At 38.7% G+C, this 24,364-nt stretch overlaps 1 protein-coding gene across 16 annotated transcripts in view; it reads right to left on the bottom strand.

The window, feature by feature from the left end:
• The window catches only part of LOC144957355 (uncharacterized), a 142,981-nt gene that overhangs the window by 15,622 nt on the left and 102,995 nt on the right, over positions 1 to 24,364 (bottom strand). For 4 of the 16 annotated variants that reach the window (XM_078888533.1, XM_078888534.1, XM_078888537.1 and 1 more), the window contains 6 exons: positions 23,095 to 23,658; positions 11,569 to 11,662; positions 10,886 to 10,942; positions 5,615 to 5,668; positions 2,964 to 3,024; positions 589 to 603 (listed from right to left, as the gene is read on the bottom strand). In XM_078888533.1, coding sequence (XP_078744659.1) covers positions 589 to 603; positions 2,964 to 3,024; positions 5,615 to 5,668; positions 10,886 to 10,942; positions 11,569 to 11,662; positions 23,095 to 23,658 — 845 coding nt within the window. The remainder of the gene's footprint in view (positions 1 to 588; positions 604 to 2,963; positions 3,025 to 5,614; positions 5,669 to 10,885; positions 10,943 to 11,568; positions 11,663 to 23,094; positions 23,659 to 24,364) is intronic. The other 12 variants (XM_078888538.1, XM_078888532.1, XM_078888542.1 and 9 more) reach the window with 8 other exon arrangements.

The following is a 24,364-nucleotide window of genomic DNA, read 5'->3' on the forward strand; positions in this document are numbered from 1 at the left end:
CAAAAAATGAGTTGAGCTCACAACAGCTAAGAATAAGAAGTTGTTTGACAAATACGACATTCATTAATAGATGAAGAACAAAAATAGAGAAGAACATATTTTTAAAGCACACAGTACACTGAGGAGCGATAAGTAAAAAATTCACACCAAGCTCATTTGGAGGCAGAACTCTTCTGCTTGCGAAACTAATGATAGTTTTAAAAAAAACAACAAAAAACCCCCCAAAAAACCAAACATCCTCAACATCACCTTAAATGAGGAATGCCATGAGTTGACATATAGGTACTTATTTGCAGATCTGGCAACCCAAATTAAATGACTATGTACGGACGGGCTCATTGCCCAGATAGAAAAATGATACCCAGCCAAACCAGCTTTAAAATATCATCCATTGTAACAACAATGTCAAATCAAGGCCAGACTATCATCTCTCTCTGTGTTAGGTTATAAGACCTGCAAATATAGTGTATTATGCGTGTAGCCAAAGGTGCTAGGGCCATCATCAGACCACAAGAGACAGAACGGTACGGAGTGCATGGTTGGGCAAATGCGGAAATTGTAGCAAGTGTGCTCAGGTCAATACTTTACCTTTTGGCCTCCAAGCTGAGTAAGAAGGCGATAAAATGAAGGAAAGAAAAGAAATGGAGAAAAATGATGATAATAATAAAAATAATAGTAATGGTTCTGAAAAAGTACTGTGGAATAAGGTGACAAATGCTATTTAGGGTGACTGAGACCAGCCCCCAAATGTGCCTCCCAGATTGAAAATTATTTTTAAAATCTGGTAAAATGTACATTATTTGATAGATTTCGCCCTTTCTCACACGACTCAGCGGTACGGTCTTTGCTTCGTACCTGAAAGGTACCGAGTTCGATCACCCACCGCTACGCTGAGTGGTCTTGAGCAAGTCACCTCGCCCTAACTCAATTTGCGGCGCTGCCTGGGTTATTCCAGTCTTCCCTTGGAATAGACCCTAGAGACAAATTTCCCCTATTGGATGAATAGAGGGTTTATTTTTATTTTTATTTTGTTTTAGAAAAAAAAAACCCAAAAACATTGGACAGGCAATTTCAATGTCAAGATATTTAATAAAAAGTGGTGTTTGAACCACTATTGAAATAGCCTGTCCGATGTTCCTTATCTAAAGTATGGGGAAGGGTGAAATCTATCAAACGAGCTACAATTTTATCATACTTGTTTATCAATTTTCAATCTGGGGGGACACATTTGGGGACTGGTCACCCCATTCCAAGCATGGTATGATAGAGAAACGGTAAATTACAGTGTGGAATGGATTACAATAAAAAGCCATCTAGATGAATATGTCATAGGAGTCTTAGCAGCGTTCCATTTAAAAAAAAAAAAAAAAAAAAAAAGACATAGCTACTGCTGTATTCTTGATACATCACACTTTTTTTTTTTCTTTTCCCGTTTTGGCCAGGAGACTTTTGCGTCAAATATCTTCAAGGAAGTCTTGGGTTTGAGGCCTTTTGAAACTGAAGGTCATTTTAAAGGCAGACAAAACTGTCTGAAAATTATTTTTTTTCACAAATATTAACAGGAAGTGAAATGGAAGCTTCACTTTAATCAACAAAGACAGACAGTGTGGAAGTTTCGGGTTTCCCCTTTATCAACTGAACTTGAGATTTTATATAGCACAATATCCATTAAACATGCTCAAAGTGCTTTACAAAGGGTCCCTGACCAACAACAACACCTAACATATAGAACGAGAGAGTCGCCTGTTAGGCGATATTACAATTAATTTTCTCCTGAAAGAGACAAGAGCAACGCTGTTAACGGCTCGGTAATCAATTTAGACCTGAGTACGGTGAGAAAATGTGAGTAAAGAGCCTTTTCCAAGGACTCAACTATGCGCTAAGCGAGGCTCGAACCCAGGACCTTCCGATCTGAAAGCAAGTGTAATACCACAAAACCAAACGATTAATAAAACGCGAAAGACGTCATTGGTGTTTCATTCTTCCAAGTTTTGTTGATTAAGGGGAAACTCCAAAATGGCCACAATTTCTGTCGTCATTGGTTACATTGAGACTTCTATTTCATTTCCTGTTATTTATTTTTCTCTTCCAGCTTCAATCAGCAACATTTTCACCAAAATAATTTCAGTACAAGCACCAATTTTTTATGTCAAAAGTGCAAAATGAGTAAAGAAAAAAAAAAGATTGTGGCGATATTGGCCAAAATGCTGACAATTATTGGGACATTTTTACACAAGTGTTTGGATGTGACGTATTCTGGCCAAAAGGGAAAATAAAAGGATATGTTTTGCAAAGAATGGAAAAAAAAAGTGGTGGTGATGATGATGATGCCGATGATGATGATGATGATGATGCCGATGATGATGATGATGATGATGATGACTATGATGATGATGATGACGATGACGCCGCCGATGATGATGATGATGCCGATGATGATAATGATGATGATGATGATGATGCCGATGATGATGATGATGATGATGATGCCGCCGCCGATGATGATGATGATGCCGATGATGATAATGATGATGATGATGATGGTGTTTAAGGAATCCAAAAGAGGAAAGCCAAAAATGTGCATTCCTACTCAAAACAGCCTGATAGCCGACAGAAGAAGTTGTGATATTATGTGCATGGAGTAGCAAGCAAATCTATAAAATATCCTTTCAATACGGGCAAAAATTGTCATGAACATCTCCAGAGAACGTACAATGGAGATTCATTCATCAGACTTCCTTTTTTTTCTCTCTCATATTTTATCCCAGACCAAATCAAACATTAAAAAAAAAAAATTATCCAAGAACAAAACACATAAAAAAAAAAATGTAAAAAAAAATTCCAAACACAAATTCATGTCTCCATGCCAAGAATCAAAATGCAAGAGCAAAGTCCCCCCCCCCCTCCCACCACCCCGGTAAAAAGAAAGATAAGACCCAAAACGCCATGACTATTGGTCTCACCTGGCTAAAACTTTGTCCATATCGTCATCGGGGTACTGGTCATCTTCATCACCGTCTTCACCTGTTGTGGATACACAAATGATGATAATATATATATATATATATATATATATATATATATATATATATATATATATATATATATATATATATATATATTTGTTGTTTTTTTTTTAAACCGATGAATTTAAGCTGCAAGTGGCAACTTTGCTTCGTAATAGCTAGTGTACCAATTCAAATAATCAGTTAACAACATTCCATACCCCCCCCCCCCCCCCCCTCAAACACACATAGTGGCCAACTTTCCAAAGAGCTAAAACAGGTCACCATAGTGCACAATACCGGCATGACCAAAAAACAGCACAGTATGTTTGGACTATTATACAATGTAATCTAAATTTAGAGCTTTTTCAGTTCATTGTTTTAATTTGCAAGTCAAAAAAGGCATAGTCCTGGGACATGCAAGGGTCATGTCTATACACGTAAACAGTCTGATTAAAAAAAACAAAACACCAAAAAACCCCCCAAAAAAGAAACAAAAATAAAAAAATTATTCTCCAGAGTGTGAAATCAGGACAGTACTGATTTTATCAGGACAGGAAGCCACTATGCACACATATTCATCCCCCCCCCCCCCCCCCACACACACACATACTCGCTCTCCACAAACATAAATTATAATAGTTGAAATACCAAATGCCTTATAACATGTGTTATAATATGTGACCCACCGTCTCAAAACGGTATTATGTCGGAACGAACCAGATGCTTAAAAGCTGAATTTAATGTTAAACTGGCCAAAAATATAAATTGTTGGCATTCGCACCCTAGAATATGGTTGCCATTTTCCTCAATAAATCATATAAACTCAACACAAGTCTGATATTTCTGACTATAAATTCAATTTTCAACATCTTAGCCAACCCGACTTAATACCGTTTTGAGGCGAAGGGTCACATATCTGAGTGAGCACAATGCTTGAAAACCAATTTTAAGCTTGACTTGCTTGGTTTTTAAAAAAAAAGAAGTTTTACAGCGCTTGTGACATATGGAGGTCATTTCAGCACCAGTAAAAAGGAGGAAAATGGGATAGTAAAAAAAAAGAAATCAATATACAATTTAAAGCACATTGGAAAAATACAAAGGAGGATGGATGGTTCAAAGAGGGACCAGATGTCGAATCCAAAATCACACTATCAGTCTACATAGTTTGAGATCACCTAAATGTCTCATCCAGACACAAATAAATAATAATGTGAAATTGAATGTAAGCTTCAATTTAATTACAAAAACAGATCAAATGAACGTTTCGGGTTTCCCCTTTATCAACAAAACAGGATGAATGAAACACCACAGATGAACTACGCCACTACCGCATTATCTCATTCATCTGTGGTGTTTCAATCATCCTGTTTTGTTGATAAAGGGGAAACCCGAAACGTTCATTTGATCTGTTTTTGTAATTCAATTGAAGCTTACATTCAACTTCATGTTATTATTTATTTCTTCGAGCTTCGAGCAGCAACATTTACACCACCCAGACATAAGCACAGGATCCCACTAAAAGGAACACACTCAAATGTTTACAAACCATTATATATCCAAAACAAAAATATATATTAACAATCTATAACAGAGTGACTTAAATTCACTAGTGCCAAATATAGTTTGTTTTGATTTCAAGGGTTTTATGCCACTTGCAACACATTAAGGTTATATCAGCGTCAGTAAAAAGGAAGAAAATAAGAGAGTAAAAAGTTCTAAAATTACAATTAAAGTACCCAAGAAAATGTAAGACAAAGGGGAATTGGTTCAAATAAGAAACAGGTGTAGATTCCAAGAGCACACTACCCTAAAAGTCTCATCCAGACACAAGCACAGGTCCCCACTACGAGGAATACACCAAATTGTTTACAAATGATATATAATATGTAAAAAAATTCATAATACACTGCATAACAGATAGATGATTTACAAGGAAACAAATATCATCTCCCAAAACTAATATACATTTGACTGTTTCCCTCTCTGCTAGAGTATCCGGCCAGGGCCAGGACAAAACCAAGAAATCTCATTCCAAGACAAAGACAGAGAGTGAGTTGGAAAACAGATATAAGGAGATAGAAGACACAGTAAGTACCTCCTTGCCCACTATGGGAGGCCAGGAACCCCACCCACAGGTGCCAAATATAATTTTCTTACAACCAAGACAAGAGGTGAATACTAAGCAGCCAGACAGATAACAAGGGCTGCAAACCATGTAGAACAGTCACGAATAGAAGTTTCTTGTGTCCAAACACATGACGAAAATGTGTTGAAAAATAATACTAATCTAATAAACAGTGCTGATGGTGACAAAAAGTGAAAAAGGAGGAAAATGTTGAACGATTGCCTTTAAGCCCCATTTTTACTGCACTAAACCCCACTTTTAGAGCAATTGAGATGATAGACTATCATTGATACTCTAGCTAACTTCTGGAGATTGGGAAACTGCACCTGTGTGTTCCACCACACATCAACTCTCTCATTGCTAGCACATTGTTTTGAGAAAATGTAATTTTTAAAAGGAGGAAATTCCTCATCTGGACTCCAAAATCGCGAATCCGAGGAAAACCCATCAGCACTGAATAAAATGACGATTTTCCTTTTACCTGTGACGTAAGAGGACAAGATCTGAGCCTTAGACATTCCGCCAACTTTCTTGGCTGGAAGGTTTGAGGTGGTGTAGTAGTAGTAGTAGTAGTAGTAGTAGTAGTAGTAGTAGTAGTAGTAGTAGTAGTAGTAGTAGTTGTTGTTGTTGTAGAAGTAGTAGTAGTAGTAGTAGTAGTAATGGTTTGTAGTAGTAGTAGTAGTAGTAGTAGTAGTAGTAGTAGTAGTAGTAGTAGTAGTATAGTAGTAGTAGTAGTAGTAGTAGAAGTAGTTGTAGTAGCAGTGGTAGTAGTAGTAGTAGTAGTAGTAGTTGTAGTAGTAGTAATAGTAATAGTAGTAGTAGTAGTAGTAGTAGTAGTAGTAGTAGTAGTAGTAGTAGTAGTAGTAGTAGTAGTAGTAGTAGTGTAGTAGTAGTAGTAGTAGTAGTAGTAGTAGTAGTAGTGGTAGTAGTAGTAGTAGTAGTAGTAGTAGTAGTAGTAGTAGTAGTAGTAGTAGTAGTAGAAGTAGTAGTAGTAGTAGTAGTAGTAGTAGTAGTAGTAGTAGTAGTAGTAGTAGTAGTAGTAGTAGTGTAGTAGTAGTAGTAGTAGTAGTAGTAGTAGTAGTAGTAGTAGTAGTAGTAGTAGTAGTGGTAGTTGTGTTGACATGTCGAAGTGTAATGGTGGAGTGGTTAAGAGGGATGATATGGTAAGGTGGGTGGGGTAGTGGTGGTGGTGATGATGAATGGATATATGTGTGATTTGTTGAATAGCCCAAGGAATGAAAAGGAATAGATACGAGACAGGTTTTTGGGTGGAAGGATGAAGAAATAAAATGAAGTAGGGAGGTTGTTGAGCAACATTGGAGAATGGAATATGGATCAGTGGAGGAATTGCATTGATAGAATGATGAATGAAGGGGGTTGAAAAAAAAATAGGAATGTGGGTGGGGGGTAGGTAGAGAGAGAGAGAGAGAGAGAGAGAGAGAGAGAGAGAGAGAGAGAGAGAGAGAGAGAGAGAGAGAGAGAGAGAGAGAGAGAGAGAGAGAGAGAGAGATGAATGGAGTAGGGGAAATGAAAGACGTTATAGAAGACAGAATAAACCAATGATGAGATCACAATGACGGCAATACAAGAGGTGGGTGTACACAATCAGTACAATGTTGGTTGGGACATGAATTTGACACAGACATTTATTTACCCATTCCGTAATCAAAGGAGCAGCAAACGAATAGAAAAGAGAGAAAGAAATAGATTAGTTAAATAGAGGCATGGCAGAAAATATCTCACGTTAAATGTTTTCACACAAATGGAATGAATAGCAATCTTTCAAAATATTTTTTTTCTTCACTTTTGTTTTTTTTTTTTAATTTCCTAACCATTTTGAAATAAATAAAAACTAAAAACTCATTTATTCATTATATATATATATTTTTTTTAAAAAGTAAAAGCTGATGATATTAAACAGTTTGTGTTTAGTAACTATAGTCTTCAGTTTATATTTAAAAAATTAAAATTAGGAAACAAGGGAGCAGGCACCAGTGTAAGATAAAGATCTGAACAAAGTGTGTATGAAAGGTGCCAGACATAGCAAGAAAGAAAAATGCAAGAAAAAAAAACCCACCCCAAAAAGTAGTCGACCTCAACTGGGGTGGACTTGAGTTTTTGGGATGTTTCCCCCCCCCCCCCCCCCCCCCCCTTATATTTATCTTTCTAGCTTTGTCAGGCACCTTTCATACACACTTGTTCAGGATCTTTATTAAAAATTAAAACTTATTTCATGCTCCAATTTTACAGGCGAAGATTTCCATTCTGAAATACAGAGTTGCCGATTCCGGAAAGAGAAAATTAACTGGACTTTTTGCAATATTCCATTCCATCATTTATAAAGAGGGAATTTTCAAACAAAAGTTATATCTCTATATTATTTCCGGATACCAATTCCTGTGGATTTTATTGAGGTTTAAAAATTACGAATTTTCAAAGATTCAAGAAAGTCCAAGAATTTTTGTATTTTTAAAAATTTACGAAACTTCAAAATTGACAGAAATCTGTATTTTGACGGAAAATTGGCAACCCTGGAAATGAATTACCTCCCTTGACTTTCTAACATAGGAAAAAAGATGCTAGAATAGAAGGAGTAATAAGTTGTAGTAATAAACATAATGTTAATTAATTACATTATCTGTCTATATCCAAACATTGCCGTGTTTCCCTCTTATTCCTCTCAATGTAAACAACTTATTGTTTTTGATTGTTTTATATAAAAATAAAAGAAACAACAGTTTTATGAAACACTGAAAACATTCCGGAAAACTTGCATGCAGTCAGATTGTCTAATAGAAATTATTTAGAAAAAAATTCTATCTCAGACAGATTGTAATCTAATAAATAAGATGAGGTGAGAGGGCAGTCAGGAAGAAAAACGTTTTATGTAACCATATGGCAGCATTACAGGCCTGTAAATTGTCAGACAATTGCCTGAAATCAGACAAAATGAATTTTAAGAAATAGTTACAGTCCTTAGTAAAGGCAATTAATTGCCTTTACTAAGGACTGTAACTATTTCTTAAAATTCATTTTGTCTGATTTCAGGCAATTGTCTGACAATTTACAGGCCTGTAATGCTGCCATATGGTTACATAAAACGTTTTTACTTCCTATTTTGACCTGAATTTTTTAAAACTTTAAATAGATTAAAATGACTATTGATTTAAAGTGACAAGAAATGAAGTGAGTAGGAAAGTACCAAAGTAAAACGATGACTGGATCTAGATCCTGATACTTTATAGAAAATTCTTTGAAACCATCATTGTCATTTCTTCTTTTTCAGAGATTTGATATAAAACTCCAGAATTTGTCTTTCTAATTCTTTTTGTTTGTTTCTGTTTTGTTACGTTTTATTTTCTTCCTTAACAATTTTATGCCGATATATATATTAAAAAAAAGATAGTTTAAAAAATGGTCTTTCAGGACCATTAGGATCATAGAGCTGGAGTTTATCTCCCGTTTCTATAGTGTGAAGCGGACAAAATAGCACTTTCATGCTACCCTTTGGATAGGATGCTAGTCTAACGCAAAGTACTTTCCACCACACATAACAAACACCCAGCTATCCAATCACTGAGGGTCCGGAAAAAACCCTTGACCTCACCCGTGATCCATCTCAGTCCCTTTGCATGTGAAGCGAGTGCTCTGACAACTGAGCTATCTCCCCACCCCCCTTCCCCCATTTCAAAAAGTGGAGTTAATAATTAGAAATAAATCTGCTAGGATCAGCAATATCCATGGTGCTTAATCAATCTTATAGTTTTTTTTAGAATCAACTTTTTATAAACCACACAATATTTGGGACAACACCGAGGTGAAGGAGAGTAACCGACAGTCATACAGAAATGATTCGTAGTTTGAAGTAAAGCATAATATATATTGGACATGGGAGGGTGAAAGACAGTAAAGGTGGTGATGGTGGAGGTGGTGGTGGTGATGATGATGATGATGATGGTGGTGGTAATGATGATGAGGGTGATGATGATAACGATGATGAAACTGATGATGATGAAGACAATGATAATAATGATGATGACAATGAAGATTGTTTGTTTGTTTGTTTTTAAGGGTTTTACGGCGCTTGCAACACATTCAGGTCATATCAGCGCCAGTAAAAAGGAAGAAAATGGGATAGTAAAAAGGTCTAGAATTACAATGAAAGCATCCAAGAATAAGGCAGACAAAGGGAATTGGTTCAAATAGGGATCAGATGTAGATTCCAAGAGCATACCACCAATGTACTTAGTTTGAGACAACCTATAAGTCTCATCCGGACACAAGCACAAAATCCAACAAAGAGGGATACACTCAAATGCTTACATTATACATTGAAAATAACAAATATAATAATACATAACAGAGAGATGATTTACAAGAAAAAAATTTTCATCTCCCAAAACAATAATTATGCATTTGACTGTTTCCCTCCAAGCTAGGACTCCGGCCAGGGCCAGGACAAAACCAAGTAATCTCATTCCAAGACAAAGGCAGAAAGCAAGTTGGAAAACAGATATAGGAGGATGGAAGACGCAGTAAGTACCTCCCTGCCCACTATGGGAGGTCAGGAACCCCACCCAGTCAATGAAGATTGATGATGATGATGATGATGGTGGTGATGATGATGAAAATGATGATGATGATGATGATGATGATGATGATTTATGATGGTGAAACCATCAACCACAACAAGAATGATGCAAAGGGGAAAAAATCTCATTATTTTTCTCCTATTGATAAACATTTGACAAGATCAACCCTTGATAAGAACATAGTATAACAGAAATAACACAAGAGTCATTTCAAAAGGGTTGACACAGCCTTGACGATGGGTCCATGGTGCCACGTTAAGTGTTAAATGGTGCTGTGTAAATAGGATTGACACAGTCTAAAGGATAGGACCATACTGTCAATGTAGCGTTAAATGGTGCTGTGTAAATAGGATTGACACAGTCTAAAGGATAGGACCATACTGTCAATGTAGCGTTAAATGGTGCTGTGTAAATAGGATTGACACAGTCTAAAGGATAGGACCATACTGTCAATGTAGTGTTAAATGGTGCTGTGTAAATAGGATTGACACAGTCTAAAGGATAGGACCATACTGTCAATGTAGTGCTGGAATAGGATTGATGCAGCCTAAAGTATTGGTCATTGCTGTGCTAAACAGTGTTGAAAAAATATTGCGATAGCCTGAATGACAACCAAGAGGGGGAGGGGGGGGGGGGGGGGTTCCTGATAGCTCAATTGGTAGAGCACTCACTTCACACACAAAGGGACCAAGATCGATCCCGGGTGCAGTCGTGATTGTTTCTGTCCCCCTGTCCACTCAGCAGTGAATGGGTAGCTGGGTTTGTTAGATTTGGTGGAAAGTACTTTGTGATAGACTAGCGTCCCAGCCAAAGGGTAGCAAGCAATTGCTATTGTCCCTTTCATGCTATAGATACCGGGATAAACTCCGGCTCCATGGGCCCAATGGCTCTGAAGGACTACTTTATATGAATGACAGGACCACAGAACAGTGTCAGTCACTATGACGTAGTACAACCATACAACAAACAATCATGCTCAATAAAAAACATCCGTGCAGAAATCGAAAAGAACAAAAATCGCAAATGGAATTTCAAACAACACTTTAGAAAAATTTTTTAAAGAAAATATTTCATGAGGGGGGAATGGGAGTGGGAGGTAGGAAAAGGAAAGGGAGGGACAACTGAATGCAAGGAGTGACAATGAAATTTTCTTCCTGTACCTTCTTCTTGTCGCATGGTTGCGATCTCATGGTCTGATAAATAGCTGAACTGTTTTGCTGCATGACACGAGGATAGTGTACAATGAGTCAATGAAAGAGGATATTTTTGGTACCATAATATAACTCACTCAACTCTAACACCGACTATATCCGTAGTTTACCCAGGGATACTTTTTCCCCATGCCTATTTATTACATATTTCTGAGACAAATTATAGGCGTATTATCAAAGGTAATGTTCTTAATGTTTATATGTTAATGGTAGTTAAATAAAACTATCTATGTACATGCTCATTTTAAAGACATTTTTTTCCAATTTTGAAAAGTAGCAAAAATCTCTAGGATTGAGTGAGTTAATCCCTATTGAATCAAAGACCTTTTATAAAGTTCTCAGGATGAAGTCCCCCAAAATTCGAAGTTCTACAAACTGTTGAAATGTTCGTAATAGTTAGGCAAGTCTGTTTATATATCAGACACCTCCTTCCACTATGTGGCATGCACAGTTTTGAGAGACGTGAATTAAATACGTTCACGAATACACAAGAGCAGATAAAAGGCTGTAAAAGCCTACATAAATCTGGACTTATATCATATCATATCATATCATGATGCTAAAAGGAAAAGAATATGAAGGGGGTTTGGGTGGGGGGTTAAGGGAGGGTTGCAATTGCCTGAGCATCTCACCTGGTTTAGAGGAGGCGCCATCAGCCTGTGCCTTCTCAAAGTATTTCTGCTTCTCTCGGAAACTCATCTTTTCTATCTCTGCATTGCTCAAGGCCTGTGGGAAACACGGCAAAATGTATGAATGAATAAGTTGTAATTTGAAGAGAATTGTGGACATCTGAGAGAGAGAGAGAGAGAGAGAGAGAGAGAGAGAGAGAGAGAGAGAGAGAGAGAGAGGGAGAGAGAAAGAGAGAGGGGGGGGGAATTAAATATGAAAGGAAAGAGAGGATAAAGAAGAAGAAGAAGAAGAAGAAGAAGAAGAAGAAGAAGAAGAAGAAGAAGAAGAAGAAGAAGAAGAAGAAGAAGAAGAAGAAGAAGAAGAAGAAGAAGAAGAAGAAGAAGAAGAAGAAGAAGAAGAATAAGAAGAAGAAGAAGAAGGAGGAGAAGAAGGAGGAGGAGGAGGAGGAGGAGGAGGAGGAGGAGGAGGAGGAGGAAATGATGAATAATGGGTGGTGTAACACTGACGTTATCTGATGGTTAACGGTGTCCCACCAATCAATAGATCAATTAGATAAACGGAACATTGCCAGCAATAGAAATAACTGTTGTTAGAGTTCCACTTCGACAATCATCAAGCATCCCTTTTCCCTCCCCGTCAACCCGTGGCTCTATACAGAGTCTATCCTATGGATAAATATAAATGCTGGTCTCTAGTTTGTCTCCAACTCCCTTTGGAAATCAGCAAAAATCATAGATCGTGTTCTATGTAGAGGATATGAACAGTTAAAATAAAGAAACAAATAAATAAATAGATATATAATGTTAAAACCCGAAAGACAAAGAAACACTATATGAAGTAGGGAGTGTTGCGGGCGCACGTGAATGTGTGTGTGTGTGTGTGTGTGTGTGTGTGTGTGTGTGAGAGAGAGAGAGAGAGAGAGAGAGAGGGAGAGAGAGAGAGAGAGAGAGAGAGAGAGAGGTGGGAGGAAATATGAAAGGAAAGAGAGGATAAAGTGTGTGTGTATGAGTAGGGGGATAGAGGGGGGGGGGGGGGGGGGGAGAGAAAGTGAGATAAAGAACGAGATAAAAAAAAGAGAGAATGAGAGAGAGATATAGAGTTAGAGTATATATATATATATATATATATATATATATATATATATATATATATATATATATATATATAATATGAGAGAGAGAGAGAGAGAGTTACGTTCTTCAACCACATTTATTCATTCCTCTTTCCGTCCATCCATCCATCCTTACCATTGTTAAAATAAAAAGTCTTCACAATCCAATGAGAATTGTCACAAACACCTACACACACGTAAACACACGTCTACACACACAAAAACAATGTGTCAATTGTCAGCAGCGAATGTTGTCAATCACAAACCAGCACCAAAAAAAAAATAAAAAGTTCATTTCATTATAAAATATATACCAAGTAATGAAAATATCCCAAGACCACGTTCGAATAATGACTATGTGACCTTTCACCTCTTAACAGTATTAAATCGTGTAATGATTTGATAATGAAATCTGCCGTACTCTGACCAATAAAAACAAGCCCAACCCCCCAAATAAAAAACCAAAAAAAAAAAAAAAAAAAAAATAACAAAAAAATTAACAGTAACAGACAATTATTAAAAAAAAAAAAAAAACAATAAAAGAATAAATTTTTTTTTCCCGCGGCGGTGGTGGGTTTGAACCTGCGACCTTATTGGTACGACAACTCCGCCTGGCAGGGGTTGTTACCAACATAAGTGCCTGCTCCACTCACTTTTCTGAATTAAAAATTCACCCCATACACCGGAGCATACTCAATGTCTCAATCGTTTCTATGTTATATGTTTGTGATGAGAATATTGGCTATTAAAAATTTTATTCTCTATTGTCTTCTGGCACTTTTCTACTCACTTCATATCTTGTTGTTACCAACATAAGTGCCTGCTCCACTCACTTTTCTGAATTAAAAATTCACCCCATACACCGGAGCATACTCAATGTCTCAATCGTTTCTATGTTATATGTTTGTGATGAGAATATTGGCTATTAAAAATTTTATTCTCTATTGTCTTCTGGCACTTTTCTACTCACTTCATATCTTGTTGTTACCAACATAAGTGCCTGCTCCACTCACTTTTCTGAATTAAAAATTCACCCCATACACCGGAGCATACTCAAGTCTCAATCGTTTCTATGTTATATGTTTGTGATGAGAATATTGGCTATTAAGCTTAACTGCTGGTCAAAATTATTTCGCGATGGTGGTGAACGAATCGGCGATCTCAAGAAGTGGGTGAGAGAGGGATCTAGAAATGACTTTGGGTTTGAAACGAATATTTTTGTGTTCGTGGATAGCTCACACGGTAGAGCCACGCTCTCACCTGCCAGGCGGAGTTGTCGTACCAATAAGGTCGCAGGTTCAAACCCCACCACCGCCGCGGAAAAATTTTTTATTCTCTATTGTCTTCTGGCACTTTTCTACTCACTTCATATCTGATAGTAGTATCTGCGTTTTGTGTCTCCGGGTGTCTTTGTCGTGTGTAACGCCTTAGTATAGAACATTGTGGATTCTGTGCGTTATATAAATTAATGATTACACATAACATGTTATTACATATAACATCTAAACTTCACTGTTATAAATCTCAAGTTTTAAGCTTAAAACTTAAATATTAAGCATCGAGTTCACACCGATATAATACCGTTCAGAGGCGATTGGTCACAAATGGTGTTGTTATGAAATGAAATGGTAAGAGTTATAAATCCAATGTTGTTGTTGTTGAATGTGGTGATGAAGATGTTCCGATGTTTCACACAAAGAAGAAACACGACACGTTAAATGACAACATCCCAGTCAGTGACGGACGGATGGACGGCAAACTTTGGTCTTCCGTGTAGATGGAGTGGAGTGGTGATGAGTTTTAGGTTAGCGGAGGGTGTGAGTGGGTGTGTCGGCCGGCCGGCGGTCTCTCTCTCTCTATCTCTTGCTCTCTGTGTCTCTACTCTCCATCCCTCTCGCTTTCCACTCCTTCAATCTCTCTCTCTATCTTCTTTCTGTCTATCTCAGGCTCTCACTCGCTCTCTCTCTTGCTCTCTGTGTCTCTACTCCCCATCCCTCTCGCTTTACACTCCTTCAATCTCTCACTATCTCTCTCTTCTCCCTCCCCTCTCTCTTCTTTCTATCTCAGTCTCTCTCTCTCTCTCTTGCTCTCTGTGTCTCTACTCCCCATCCCTCTCGCTTTACACTCCTTCAATCTCTCACTATCTCTCTCTTCTCCCTCCCCTCTCTCTTCTTTCTATCTCAGTCTCTCTCTCTCTCTCTCTCTCTCTCTCTCTCTCTCTCTCTCTCTCTCTTTTGCTCTCTGTCTCTACTCCCCATCACTCTCGCTTTCCACTCCTTCAATCTCTCACTCTCTCTCTTCTCCCTCCCCTCTCACTTCTTTCTGTCTATCTCAGTCTCTCTCTCTCTCTTTTGCTCTCTGTGTCTCTTCTCCCAATCCCTCTCGCATTCCACTCCTTCAATCTCTCACTCTCTCTCTCTTCTCCCTCCCTTCTCTCTTCTTTGTCTATCTCAGTCTCTCTCTCTCTCTCTTTTGCTCTCTGTGTCTCTTCTCCCCATCCCTCTCGCTTTACACTCCTTCAATCTCTCACTCTCTCTCTCTTCTCCCTTCCCTCTCTCTTCTTTCTGTCTATCTCAGTCTCTCTCTCTCTCTTGCTCTCTGTGTCTCAAGTCCATCTCTCTCACATTCCTCTCCTTCAATATCTCTCTTTCTCTCTCTTCTCCTTCCCCTCTCTCTTCTTTCTGTCTGTCTCAGGCTCTCACTCACTCTCTCTTGCTCCCTGTCTATGTCTCAAGTCCATCTCTCTCACTTTCCTCTCCTTCAATATCTCTCTCTTCTCCTTCCCCTCTCTCTTCTCATTCTCTACTCTATCTCAGACTCTCTCACTCTCTCTCTCTTGCTCTTTGTGTCTCTACTCCATCTATATCATTCTCCTCTCTCTCTCTCTCTCTCTCTCTCTCTTGCTCTTTGTGTCTCTACTCCATCTATATCATTTTCCCTCTCTCTCTCTCTCTCTCTCTCTCACTCTCTCTCTCTTGCTCTTTGTGTCTCTACTCCATCTATATCATTCTCCTCTCTCTCTCTCTCTCTCTCTCTCTCTCTCTCTCTCTCTCTCTCTCTCTCTCTCTCTCTCTCTCTTGCCCTTTGTGTCTCTACTCCATCTATATCATTTTCCCTCTCTCTCTCTCTCTCTCTCTCTCTCTCTCTCTCTCTCTCTCTCTCTCTCTCTCTCTCTCTCTCTCTCTCCATCCATCCCCCATTTTGTCAGTTGTCCCAGCATCAGACGGGAGTGAATTCAATTTCGTCCCGGTCAGGCCACAGTGTACCAACCATCTATCGTATCGTGCAACCAGGCAGACAGTGACAGCATTCAATGGAGACTTCAGTCTGTCCGCCTTGGCATTGGAATCAATCGATACTCGGGTCTCACACACACACACACACACACACACACACACATACACAACACACACAAACACACATACACAACACACAACACACACACACATACACACACACACAACACACACATTTAGAGAGACAGAGAGAAATAGAGACACATTGATAGAAAGAGACGAAAACAGAGAGACAAACAGGCAGACAGAAGGCGACAGAGAGAGAGAGAGAGAGAGAGAGAGAGAGAGAGAGAGAGAGAGAAAGATTATCCTTGCATCATCACCCCAACCCCTCCCCCCTTTTTTTTCTTCTTCTTTCCCCCCATCAGCCGAAAAGAGGGAGAAATCGATTTCTGATTCCGTCGATGGTTTAGTTTATGTGACGATGCGTCTGCTAACGAACATCACTCATTGCCACAACCCCCCCCCCCCCCCACTCCTTCCCCTACCCACCACGGACATCTAACACGGGACGGGACCGGACCATTGGTGCTAATTTGGCGTTTGTAATGCCAGACAGAAAAACAACAACAAACAAAAAAAAAAACCAAAAAAAAAAAAAAAACAAACAAACAAAAAATACCAAAAAAAAAAACCCAAAAAAAAAAACTTGCCTTTTTTCTTTTTTAAAACCATCTGGTATAGTTTGGGTTTGGCATTTTGGCATTAAATTTTTTTAAAGGGCGGTTTAGGTCTTTTCTCATTTTTTTTTTAAATTAAAAAAAAAATTAAATCGGGCTTTTATCTAGAGCAATATCCACTAAACGTGCTCAAAACGCTTTACAAGGGATCCTTGGCCAACAGCGACACTTAACAGTAGGACGGGACATAATGCCTGCTAGGCGATATAACAATACTTTTTTTTTTCGGACAGAGACAACGGTTTTAACTGCCAGGTACTCATTTTACACCTGAGTACGGTGAGAGAATGTGAGTAAAGAGATTTTTTCCAAGGACTCTTTTGTGTCCTGATTGGGGGGGGGGGGGGGGGGGGGGGGGGTCTCATCATAATCATAAAGTATAACAATCTTTTGGCAAATTTTCCTCAAAAACAAAGGAATAACAACCTCCACATTCTTCCCTCTTATCAACATTGTAATTGTAGCATTTTGTGTCACCATAGACACATTTTACAGCTTCAGCTTTTGGGATTTGTATTATGTAGAACATTACACAATTGTGAGTCAAAATTTTTATTGAAAAAAATGATAATAAATATTTATAATTTGGATTATTAGTCAAAATTCACATACCCCATTAAAAAAAAAATTCTCTCTATGGTGACATATTTTACTTTATCTTATTCTTAATCTTCTTCCTTTTTTTTTTTTTCTTTTCTTTCTTTTTTTTTATGGTTACAATCTCTAGACATTTCGCATTCGACACATAATTTAGGTCAACATTCCCATATTTTTATAACAACGAAAGAGTGAAAATGGAGAGGCTTCTTATGGGAACATAACAGACAATGGACGTTTCGGGTACAAAGCCTTCGTCAGCACAACAATACACAAATTAACGTGGAAAACAAATAAAATATAATGCAAAAAAAAAAACAAAAAAAAACAACTTTTGTCGTCTGTACTCAATGGTGGTTGGAGTGAATGAATTTTACGATCACCGGCTTCAGGCAGTCCTACCGTTTTCTACTCGTATTATTATAATAACTACTGCCATCTTTCGGTCCTCAAAGCGTCCTAATAAAAAAAATACGAAATCAAAGTGGTTCGCAAGTCCGATATACGGTCAGCACTCACCAAACCACACCACACCACATCACGCCATCGTCTTGTACTCACGCACCAGCTGTGAGAGCTAATGCAACCAAATGAGTTGGAACGAGTCAATAATCAACCAATTCTCACATATTCTGATAAAACGCCTTTACAAATTTATTTTTTCTAAAAACAACAAAAAAAACAAAAAACAAAAAAAAAACAAACAAACAAAAAAAAAACAATAAAAAAAAAAAAAACGAACAAAAAAAAAAAGAAAAGATAATGGCAAGAAACTTTTTAAAAAATCAAAAAAATCCCAAAAGATCTAGAACGACCTTCAACTAGTCAACATTCTTTTCAAACCTGGGACTTCGAAGAAAAATTTAATACCTTCAAATAAAAGAACTCTCAATTCATCACAGGCTGTAGGTCATCGCAATTCAATGGCAATTTAAGTGTTTTGTTTTTGATTTTTTCTTTTGTTTTATTGGGGTGGTTGGGGGGGGGGGGTGTTTTTCTGTTTTTTTTTAAATATATAAACAAAATTCTGGTCGAAATGAATGAGAGGAGAGAGAGGAGAGAGAAAGAGGAGTGAGAGAGAGAGAGAAAGAAGAGAGAGAGAGAGAGAGGGGAAGAGAGAGAGAGAGGAGAGAGGAGAGAGAGAGAGAGAGAGGAGGAAGAAGAAGAGAGAGAGAGAGAGAGAGAGAGAGAGAGAGAGAGAGAGAGAGAGAGAGAGAGAGAGAGAGAGAGAGAGAGAGAGAGAAGAGAAGAGAGAGAGAGAGAAGAGAGAGAGAGAGAGAGAGAAGAGGAGAGAGAGAGAGAGGAGAGAGAGAGAGAGAGAGAGAGAGAGAGAGAGAGAGAGAGAGAGAGAGAGAGAGGGGAGAGACTCCCTACTTTTGACAATGACAGAACACCATTTTTTTCACCATCATTTAAGACACTAAAATCTGCTAAAAATATCTCTTGATCTATAGATGATGTCCTCAGAGAGTAACTCTCTCTCCCTCTTTCTTTCTACCTTCTCTCTCTATCTGTCAATCTCTCTCTCTCTCTCTCTCTCCCTTCCTTCTCTCTCTCTCTATCTGTCAATCTCGCTACTGAGCTTATCTCTCTATTTGTCAATCTCTCTCTCTCTCTCTCTCTCTCTCTCTCTCTCTCTCTCTCTCTCTCTCTCGCTTCTCCCTCTCTGTCAATCTCTCTCTCTCTCTCTCTACCTTCTCTATCTGTCAATCTCTCTCTCTACACATTCTCTTTGTCAATCTCTCTCTCTCTCTCTCTCTCTCTCTCTCTCTTTTTTACCTTCTCTCTCTCTCTCTCTATCTGTCAATCTCTCTCTCTCTTCTCTCTCTTAACCGGTAGATTTTTGACCAATAAAAACATGTAATTTGTGACACACCCTCACACGTGCTCGGACAAACCTGGTTGTTTATAAACAAAAACGTGAAACAAAATCGACCTCTCTCTCTCTGATCATTGCTATTGTTTTTACACCGCCAAATGGGTGACTAGTTATCACACGATTTTCTCGATCAGATTATGAACCGTTCAGAACGTTTAAATTTACCCTACTTTTTCTGTGTTGGTTCTATCGTAGCCGCCATCGTAAAGTTATAGCCTGACACTGACCAAAAAATGACGTCAAAATGCCAGTCTTTTGCCACAAAAGAAAACAAATCGTGAGTTGTATTCAATAGTTCAACCAATGAAACTTGTTTCCTTGAGCTCTACTTACGACAACTAAAGACGGTGCAAAAACCTAAAAAAATGACGTCAAGCTGCAAGTCCTGGAGGGTTATAGTGCCAGGCTATGTTTAACGGTTCTATCGTTGCGATCGTTAACGTTTTGCCTGACACTGAGCAAAAAAAAAATAATTATGTCAATAGACAATGTCTTTTGCCGCTTAAGAAAACAAATCGTGAGTTGTATTCAATAGTTCAACTAATGGAATCACTTGTTCCCTTGAACTCTACTAACCACAACTCACTAGGCGGTGCACAAGCCTAAAAAATGATGTCAAAACTACAAGTCCTGGAGGGTTCTAGCGTAGCCATCGTTATGTTATAGCCTGATACTGAAATCCAAAAGGACTGGCATTATTTGGTTTTTGAACCGCCTAGTGAGTTGTCGTTAGTAGTGCACATGGAAACAAATTTCATTGGTTGAACTAATGAATACAACTCACGATTTGTTTTCTTTTGTGGCAAAAGACTGGCATTTTGACGTCATTTTTTGGTCAGTATCAGGCTATAACTTTACGAAGGCCACGGTTCTAGTGTCAGGCGGTCAGTAAGTTCACGATGGCTTCGGTTCTATTGATCAAGCTGTAGAACAGTGGGTACCATCTCCCCAGTGTCTACCAGTCACTGCCATTGTTTACATTATGACGATTGTCCAGAGAAGCGTGGTTATCTCGCTTCCTATTGGGGAGGGGTGACGGTGGTGGTGGTGAGAGGAGGGACTCACTCCACCGTGAGTAGTTAAACATGCCACACGCCATCAACATGAACAAAGCCATTCCAACATGCATCAAGACTGACAACAATCGTGCACAATATATATACGTGATCTAAGACCCACCATATTTGACCTGAGACCCAGCATATGTATCCTGAGACCCACCCATATGTGGAATTAGACCCAGCATACATGACCCGAGACCCACCATATGTGAAATTAGACCCACCATACATGACCCGAGACCCACCATGTGAAATTAGACCCACCATACATGACCCGAGACCCACCATATGTGAAATTAGACCCACCGTACATGACGCGAGACCCACCATATGTGAAATTAGACCCACCATACATGACCCGAGACCCACCATGTGAAATTAGACCACCATACATGACGCGAGACCCACCATATGTGAAATTAGACCCACCATACATGACCCGAGACCCACCATGTGAAATTAGACCCGCCATACATGACCCGAGACCCACCATATGTGAAATTAGACCCACCATACATGACCCGAGACCCACCATGTGAAATTAGACCCACCATACATGACCCGAGACCCACCATGTGAAATTAGACCCACCATACATGACCCGAGACCCACCATGTGAAATTAGACCCACCGTACATGACGCGAGACACACCATATGTGAAATTAGACCCACCATACATGACCCGAGACCCACCATACATGACCCAAGACCCACCATATGTGAAATTAGACCCACCGTACATGACCTGAGACCCACCATACATGACCCGAGACCCACCATACATGACCCGAGACCCACCATATGTGAAATTAGACCCACCATACATGACCCGAGACCCACCCATATGTGGAATTAGACCCAGCATACATGACCCGAGACCCACCACATGTGAAATTAGACCCACCATACATGACCCGAGACCAACCATATGTGAAATTAGACCCACCATACATGACCTGAGACCCACCCATATGTGGAATTAGACCCAGCATACATGACCCGAGACCCACCATATGTGAAATTAGACCCACCATACATGACCCGAGACCCACCATATGTGAAATTAGACTGTTGAAGAATATTTAATATTAAACTTATAGTTTTGTCTTTCGCTCGTCGTTGGCAATCTTTTATATTTAACTTAGTAAGATCGCAACATCCTCACATCTTACAGCATTAGGCAGGTATAGTGAATGGATTTGCTAGCTAATTGAAATTGTAAAGGAGGCGACATGACAGTGAGAGGAGAGAGTGGGAGTGGAGTGGAGGGGATAATACCATAGGGAAACATGAAATCTGCTGACAACTTGAAAGCCACAAAATGTGTTCGAACAAAATAAAAGAGAAAATAAAATATTAATAATATTAATAATAATATTAATAATAATAATAATAATAATAATAATAATAATAATAATAATAATAATAATAATAATGATAATAATAATAATAATAATAATAATAATAATAATAATAATAATAATAATAATAATAATAATAATAATAGATAATAATAATAACAATAATAATAATAATAATAATAATAATAATAATAATAATAATAATAATAATAATAATAATAATAATAATATAATAATAATAATAATAATAATAATAATAATCTTCTGAAGAAAATCCTAGTTTGGCCTATTTAGCTTAATTGAATAGGGGTATAAATTTATAAATAAATAAACAAAACAGTCTGCACATGCAATGACAAAACCTGTGTCACTAGCAGTTCAGGGGCTTGTTTCGTAGGCCTGGCAAAGCAAGACGGAAATTTTAAAAAAGGCAACCTCATAATTGCAAATATCTGATATAATTTAAAAAAAAAAATTTTTTTTTAAATTGAGCTTTTATATCGTGCAATATCCACTAAATGTGCTCAAAGTGCTTTACAAGGGGCCCCTTGCCAACAGCAACATTTAGAACGGGACATGACGCCTGTTAGGCAATAATTTTCAGACGGAGATAACGCTGTTAACGGACAGATACCTGAGTACGGTGAGAGAAGTTGAGTAAAGAGCCTTCTCCAAGGACTCAACTATGCACCACGCGAGGTTCGAACCCAGGACCTTCCGATCCGAAAGCGAGTGTCATACCACAAGATCTCATAGCCGTACAATCTATCACAATATTCCATATCCTAATCTATACTGGTCAAAGAAGAAGAAGAATAGGAAGACAAAGGAATGGACAGGACTGACCCTGTATGAGCTGACAGAGAAAGTCAATGACTGAGATGTGAGACACTGACACAGTGTCGTGAAGGCTGCATCCTGCAAATTTTGTAATATTACCTAACAGGCATCATGTCTCGTTCTCCGTGTTACTGATTGCTGTTGGCCAGGGATCCTTTGTAAAGCGCTTTGAGCACGTTTAATGGATTTTGCACTTTATAAAAGCTCAAGTTTTTAAGCCGATACCTGCCAACTCTTTACATTACAAAAGTGGAATTGAAATATGAGAAAATAGTTATTTGGAATTTGGCTTTACTTTAATTTTACTACATGCATCATTAACCCGTTTGATATAGAATGGAATGATGGGGGGAGGGGGGGGGAGCAATTAATTTTCATAGACTTATTTCAGCATTCCTTAATCTCATAAAACCCTCCACCTCAATTTCTTATCATTTATCATTACTTTTGAAAAGCTGAATTTTGGAGACAATGGAAGAATGGCAGAGAGGAAAAGTGAGAATCTGAATGATTCCATCAAAAGCAGAAGGCTTGGCAGGTTTGATAGCGCCCATCCCTATTTGGCTGATTTTTGCGTCTAGCTTTGCCTTGCATACGGACCAAGCCACCGTATAACACCCATAGAGCAGCTCAGACTGGCCACTCTTGTCTGTCGCTCTATCTATTTGAGCTTCGTATCTTTACATGCTTATGCTACATTACCTTGAAGGTGCCACTTCCTGTGCCCGATGGTTTCCGGGATGCTTTGAGAACATCCATGGTATTCTGAGTACTGTTGAGGGATTTATTGTTTCCGTCTTGTTGGGGTGAGGAGGAGGAGGGGGGTGTTGTGGTTTTATTGTTGGTGGGGACATTGCTGGAAATGGGACGACTAGAAGCGGTCACGCCGTAGCTCGGTCTAGTCGCCGGTTTGGGAGTGGTGGCGGGTTTGGATGGGGTGAAGGACACGGGTCGGGAAGGGGGAGACGGGGTGAAAGGGGCGGGGCGAGGCATGGTTTTGGGCGGGGTGAAGGGAGCGGGGCGTGGCGAGACGTAGGGTTTGGGGGAGGTGATGAGGAAACTGGGCGGTTTGGTCGTTGTTGGTGTGGTGATGGTGGCTGGTTTGTTGATGTTGTTGTTGTTGTTGTTGGTGGTGGTGGTGGGGGTTGTAGCAGTAGTGGTGGTGGCGGTGTTGGGGGCTGATGGGGGAGATTTTTTATCGGTGGTGGCGGCCGTGGATGAAGGAGTAGCAGCAGCAGCAGCAGCGACAGTGGGCCTTTTGGAGAGCTGTGTGTTGATTTCATGCAAAGAGAAACGAACAATGCACATGTAGGACTAAGCAAAAACAAAAAATGACTGGAAATAAAACTGGGGTGTCATGACAAGATGGTGAGAAAACAATGATTAATAGTAAATAGTAAAGCAACCATTAGAATCCCAAAGTGGCCAACTTTTCCAAGAACGACACGGGGACACCCTAACACTACACAACACAACACACACCGTCATGGCCCAAAACAGCAGTGTGTTTGGACTAGTATGTATGATATGATCTAGATTTAGAGCTTTTCATGTTCCCTTGTTTTAATTTACTAGTGAAAAGTAAAATGAGTTATGCAAGGATCATTTCCATACATATAAATATAAAGTCCAATTTTCTTTTTTTAAACTTTTAATTCAAATTTTTTCTCAGTCTACCAAATCAGGACGGTCTCAATTTTATCAGGAAAGAATAACGATAAGTATTGAATTGTAATCTTCAATTTATTAGACGAAGACAGATACCATGGACGTTTCGGGTTCCCCCTTTATCAACAAAACACGAATGAAACACTAAGGACTTAGACGAAGACAGATATTGTGGATGTTTCAGGTTTCCCCTTTATAAAAAAAAACACGGTAGATGAAACACTAAGGACTTAGACGAAAACAGATAAATTGAAGCTTACAATCGAATACTTATATCGTTATTTTTTTCCTTCGAGCTTCAAGC

Source organism: Berghia stephanieae, chromosome 11, assembly GCF_034508935.2.
Source record: "Berghia stephanieae isolate SIO BIC M18660-M18661 chromosome 11, UCSD_Bste_1.3, whole genome shotgun sequence".
Classification (NCBI taxonomy): domain Eukaryota; kingdom Metazoa; phylum Mollusca; class Gastropoda; order Nudibranchia; family Aeolidiidae; genus Berghia; species Berghia stephanieae.